Genomic DNA, 6000 nt, shown 5'->3' with positions numbered 1-6000 from the left:
TGCCATCCAAGCTCTGTTTGATTGAATGCCTAGGCGTATCAAGGCCATTATTACGGCCAGAGGTGGTTGTTCTGGTTACTGATTTCTCAGGATCTATGCACCCAAATTGCGTGAAAATGTAATCACATGTCAGTTCTAGTATAATAGTATTTGTCCAATGAATACCCGTTTATGATCTGCATTTCTTCTTGGTGTAGCAATTTTAATGTCCACTAGTGTATTTCATATGCCTTTGGTCGTTCATGGTCCAAAGGAAAAGTCAATTTAATCGTCGCTTAGTGGTAGGAAAATGCCATGATGGTCGATGAAGATAAACTGCTATGCGGAAGTAAACAAACGCGCGCTCTGTCACAACCAGCACCACAGTGCCTTGGAGACAACTGCACCTCAAAAATTTCTCATACTTTTGAGATGCACAATACGCTACACACAATTTAAAAGCAAAATACTGACCTAGTGCTGCGAGCGATGTAGCACTCGTAGTTCCGGAAGGGATGACGTCACATGAGACTATGTGCAGTAGAATACAGACAGCTGCGTTACTTCTCGGAGTTGATCATAGCGTGGCAGTCCATAATTTCAATACTTGACTCTAGTTTCTTGTTATCACGGAGAGAGCTCTACGAAACATGTTTTCCTCCATTATATTAGAATACCAGCAAGTATTTTAAGAGAAATGGCATTATTTTAGTGCAAATTCCGGCTCGCATGCAATGAGAAATGGTGTAATTCTAGTGCGATTTCCGGTCCGCATTCGAAGGGGAATTGCGTAATTTTACTGCGATATTTACAATGTGCTGGAGAAAATTAGCACATGATAAGTACCGGCCGCCACAGTTAATGATCTCTGAAACGTCTTGGAAAGCTGAGTTCAAAGATTGGTTGGTTGATTGGTTGATATGGGGGCGAGGGAACAAAACAGCGAGGTCGTCGGTCCCATCGGATGAGACAAGGATGGGGAAGTAAATGGGCCGTCCCTTTAAAAGGAACCATCATGGCATTTACCTGAAGTGATGCAGGGAAATCACGGAAAACCTAAGTCAGGATGGCTGGAGGCGGGTTTGAACCGTCGTCCTCCCGAATGCGTGTCCAAAGTGCTAACCACTGCGCCACCTCGCTCGGTAGTTCAACGATATAATGTTTGCTAAGGCTTGGCGAAATTTTCATGAAACCAGCCAAATAACTTCTACACTGACATCTATACTCTGCATTCCTCTGTGGAGAACATGGCACATGGGACGTCCCATTGTACCTGCCAGTTATTATGGGTTTTCCCCATTCCATTCATACATGGAGTGCGGCAAGAATGACTGATTAAATGTCTCTATACACGCTGTAGTTAATCTAATCGTATTCTCACGGCCACTATGAGAGCGGTACTAACAAGGGAACCTCCCCATCGCACCCCCCTCAGATTTAGTTATAAGTTGGCACAGGGATAGGCCTTGAGAAACTGAACACAGATCAATCGAGAAAACAGGAAGAAGTTGTGTGGAACTATGAAAAAAATAAGCAAAATATACAAACTGAGTAGTCCATGCGCAACGTAGGCAACATCAAGGAGAGTGTTGGCCTACGAGCGCCGTGGTCCCGTGGTTAGCGTGAGCAGCTGTGAAACGACAGGTCCTTGGTTCAAATCTTCTCTGGGGTGAAATTTTTAAATTTTTTATTTTCAGATAATTATCAAAGTTCAGGCACTCACACATAATCAACTTCGCTCTCCAAAATTCCAGGACATGTTCAAATTTGCTTGGATATATACAGAATTTGACGGTCTACGCACGGAAACATTCGAAAACGTAAAAAACATATGTTTTGACAGAGCACAGTGAAAACTGTGCGACTCTGAAACTGTTGCATTCATTTGATGCAGTTTATGTGACAAACTCTTATGTTTTCATCACTTTTTTTGGAGTGCTTATCACATCCACAAGAAAACCTAAATCGGGCAAGGTAGAAGAATCTTTTTACCCATTCGCCAAGTGTGCAAGTTAGGTGGGTCGACAACATATTCCTGTCATGTGACGCACATGCCGTCACCAGTGTCGTAAAGAATATATCAGACGTGTTTTCCTGTGGAGGAATCGGTTGACCTATGACCTTGCGATCAAATGTTTTCGGTTCCTATTGGAGAGGCACGTCCTTTCGTCTACTAATCGCACGGTTTTGCGGTGCGGTCGCAAAACACAGACACTAAACTTATTACAGTGAACAGAGACGTCAATGAATGAACGGACAGATCGTAACTTTGCGAAAATAAAGAAAGTAAAATTTTCACTCGAACCAAGGACCTTTCGTTCCGCAGTTGCTTACTCTAACCACGAGACCATGACGCTCATCCACGAGACCATGACGCTCATCGGCTAACATTCTCCTTTATGTTGCCTCTCTTTCACATGGACTACTCAGTTTGTATATTTTGCTTATTTTTTCATAGTTCCACACAACTTCTTCCTGTTTTCTCGATTGATCTGTGTTCAGTTTTTCAAGGCCTATCCATTGAGTCAATTTATAACTAAATCTGAGGGGGGTGCGATGGGGAGGTTCCCTTGTAAGTAGAAGCGCCAAAGCATGCTAAAGGGGCTTTCCCTTCTACTATTAATTGATCAAAACTTGGTTCAATGCCGGAAACACGTAGCAGATGAGAGACAGCGCCATGCCTTTTGTTTCGACAGTAGTATTTAGAAAATAATGTTAGTGCTTTGCGTAAATTTTTTTGTAGAACGTAAGAAGCTTTATATCATTGAACCCTCTTTCCAAGAGGTTTCAGGTACCGTTAAAAAGAAAATTTTTCCAATGAAGTACCGGTAAATCAGTAGATTCAAGTGTTACCAACAAACCTATAACAAGCCCATTTCTGTGCTACCAGTAAGCAGAAGCTTTATTTCGATACCTAGAACTGTTTACGAAACACTAGAGGAATCCAATTTTTTTTAAATTACTTAGAAATAGTACTTTCATCTGGGTGCATGTAAATATGGCTAGTAATAATGTATTTGCGAATATTGTCAGTGTAAAAAGCATTCCGAAACGGCTTTGCAGCTTACAAGTATCCAAAAACAAATGACTGTAAACTTCAAGCTCTGTGGTTCTTGGTACAGCCCCGGTTCTGTGGCACAAATTTTCAGCTCTTTTCTTATGAATAGTATAATATGGTGTTTGTTACAGTCTGTGGGGATGTCAGGCATCCACTTCACGGTGTTATTTTAAAGTAGTTTGTGATTCTAAATCAATCTGTAATGACAATCTCAGTTGAATTAGCAAAATATTTCTGTGCTTTTGTGTGCGTTGTGTGTGTGTGTGTGTGGGGGGGGGGGGGGGGGTGTATGTGTGTGTGGGTGTATGTGTGTGTGTGTGTGTGTGTGTGTGTGTGTGTGTGTGTGTGTAGCAAGAAGAAAATACAAAATTAATGAAACAAATAATATCAAGAGTAATAAAAATACAAATGGAATTTATTTTAATGTCATCACATGATTTATCCACTATAAACTACAACGCATTAAATACAAATGACAAATTAGTTAATTGTGATAATCAGTTGGTCGCATTAAATGTTATTAAAAAAGTTTAAAAAGTTGAGACGTGGGTCACTTCTCCAGAAAGTAATAATCCGTTGAGATAAATACTGGTAAAGGTACCGGTACATGACCTAACAAGAAACGTTGTACGGTGAAACGCGCTGACAGAGACGCGTCGTCGAGATGAATTAGTGTAAAAACGTAATGTATTCTTCTTACTGCTGCCATTCTACGTTCCACGACTGTAGGTTCTTCCGAATTCCTTGCAGAATGTTTAACGTGGCACGTCACTCAATTCACAGTAACAAGAACAGCCATATACAGCCATACGATGAGTCTCGATCTTAGCTGACGTATACGATAGGTAAAATGCAGAAATTCCCGAAAGAACTGTCATTGTGGTATGTAAATGATTTCACTCGTTTGGCTGAAGGACTATTGGATGCATACGGCGAATTATATACGATTTTCTGTCGTGGCGAATTTTACAACGATGACGCGAAGTCATGCAAAACCCCGGTCATTGCTCTGGCAGCAGGACCTCGTTTATAACGTGGATCACACCGTTCGTATTCACAATATCGCAGTTCACCATCGTCGCGTCGTTCACCTGAAAAAGAAAGAAAATAATAAGCTACAAGAACTTGTAGAGTTTTGTGTAACAGTGTACAGTCTGAATCATACTGTTTAGTATTTTTAAGTTGGTGGCAATAAGACAAAGTGCGCGCACAAAATTCCACGAGTTGTATCTTAAAACAAGGAAAACGAGGGATACAAAGAAACTAGCTTTGTCTGCCTTCAAAATAATCGCGACATCACACACATCCATGCCCGATGCAGGATTAGAATCTGCGACCGTAGCAATCGCGCGGTTCCGGACTGAAGCGCCTAGAACCGCTCGGCCACCACGGCCGGCCCATCCAGCGTCCTTGATGGAAAACATATAACAATTCCTAAACTTAGCCATTCTAGACGTCAGTACTACAATTACAATATCGCTTTTCAGTTGTTCTTCTGACAAAAATATATGCAAGACAGAAATTTCCAGCGATTGATGTTTGAGATTATGGTAAACACGGTAATGCTGGTGTACTGAGAAATGAGGTTTTTCATTAAAAAAATTGATCACATTGGCTTATTTTGCCTGGGCATTTCATCCTCCAAAGTGAGATTTGAAAGTTCTACATGTGTTTGTTAGGCAGGAAGCATTTCCATTAAGAACACTTGTAGAACGATCATAACCTACAAGAAATTTATCAGCTGCAAAAGCGTTTCCAACGAGAGACTTTTTCCAGCAAGAGATGTTGTGGAAGACTCCTTCGATATTCCCTAATCAAAGAGGAGAACTTTATTGAAAGCCACAGGCTCTGATGTTCAAAATGCTGTAGCAATCATAAAGGCGCTAAAATTCTGCATAATGCTGCCGTTGATAGCGATGGTAATGAATCTATATTATCTGCTGTCAAAAGCAAGCAAACCTCGGGGACAAACACAAGTCCACCAGTGAAATTAAATTCTTCTCAGACAGAAGCAACGATCAGAACAGCATTTTGCCGTTATTTTAATTAGTACAAGCAGTAAATTTACAATTAAGTTCATTTAAGGACGTGTCCATTCAATGATATAAATGTGATCAGCCCAACAATTTTCTTACTGATTGCTGTATGAACTTATATGCGCACTAACCTATTATGTTTTACAGAGCGCGCGGCATTGCCTGTCCCGTGTCTAAACGCCTTTTTGTGCGCATTTGTAAAACGTACTGTTATTCAATATCGATCCATTCACAGCACATCTTGGGCACCTCTATTAGCAGATTAGAGACAGTTAATCAACATGACATAAGCGGACCTAGAGGGCACACAGGCGGGAGTTGTGGAGTGGCATTCGTGTCAGTTTTGCGTTGAATGAAGAAACAGTTGTGCAATTTCGTCGCAAATGACTCTGTGTACAGTTGCTACTGGTCTGTATCCGTTATACGAGGGTTGGAACTTAAATAGTGGCAACTATTTAGTCACAACCGCTACAAAAGAGTTACATGTTTGCGGCCGTTGTGGCCGAGCGGTTCTAGCCGCTTCAGTCCGGAACCGCGCTGCTGCTGCGGTCGCAGGTTCGAATCCTGCCTCGGGCATGGATGTATGTGATGTCCTTAGGTTAGTTAGGTTTAAGTATCTCCAAATCTAGGGGACTGATGACCTCAGATGTTAAGTCCCATTGTGCTTAGAGCCATTTGAACCATTTAGTTACATGTTTGCACCTGTTACTGTCCTTCAAAGTAGTCACCAGCGTTGTGTAGAACCCGTTGCCAGCGATGTAGAAGGTAAGACCGGGGAGTATGGTGGATGGTACAGTGCTTCCCAGTCCAATCGACCTAACAGAGCAGCCACAGCTTGCGCTGTATGTGCCCACGCATTGGCGTGCAAAATGATGGGTGGGTTGCGCAGAAAGTGTCGCCGTTTCTTTCGCAAAGCTGGGTGCAGGT

General features: G+C 41.9%; 1 protein-coding gene across 1 annotated transcript in view; it reads right to left on the bottom strand.

The window, feature by feature from the left end:
* Window positions 1-3424: 3424 nt before the first annotated feature.
* The window catches only part of LOC126248296 (transforming growth factor-beta-induced protein ig-h3-like), a 414865-nt gene continuing 412289 nt past the window's right edge, over window positions 3425-6000 (bottom strand). Inside the window, exon 14 of the mRNA XM_049949161.1 lies at window positions 3425-4128. Within this exon, the coding sequence (XP_049805118.1) occupies window positions 4039-4128 (90 nt within the window). The 3' untranslated portion in view covers window positions 3425-4038. The remainder of the gene's footprint in view (window positions 4129-6000) is intronic.

Source organism: Schistocerca nitens, chromosome 3, assembly GCF_023898315.1.
Source record: "Schistocerca nitens isolate TAMUIC-IGC-003100 chromosome 3, iqSchNite1.1, whole genome shotgun sequence".
In the NCBI taxonomy this organism is placed as follows: Eukaryota; Metazoa; Arthropoda; class Insecta; order Orthoptera; family Acrididae; genus Schistocerca; species Schistocerca nitens.
The sequence above is the reverse complement of the archived record's forward strand: the minus strand, read 5'-3'. Positions and strand labels throughout refer to the sequence as shown.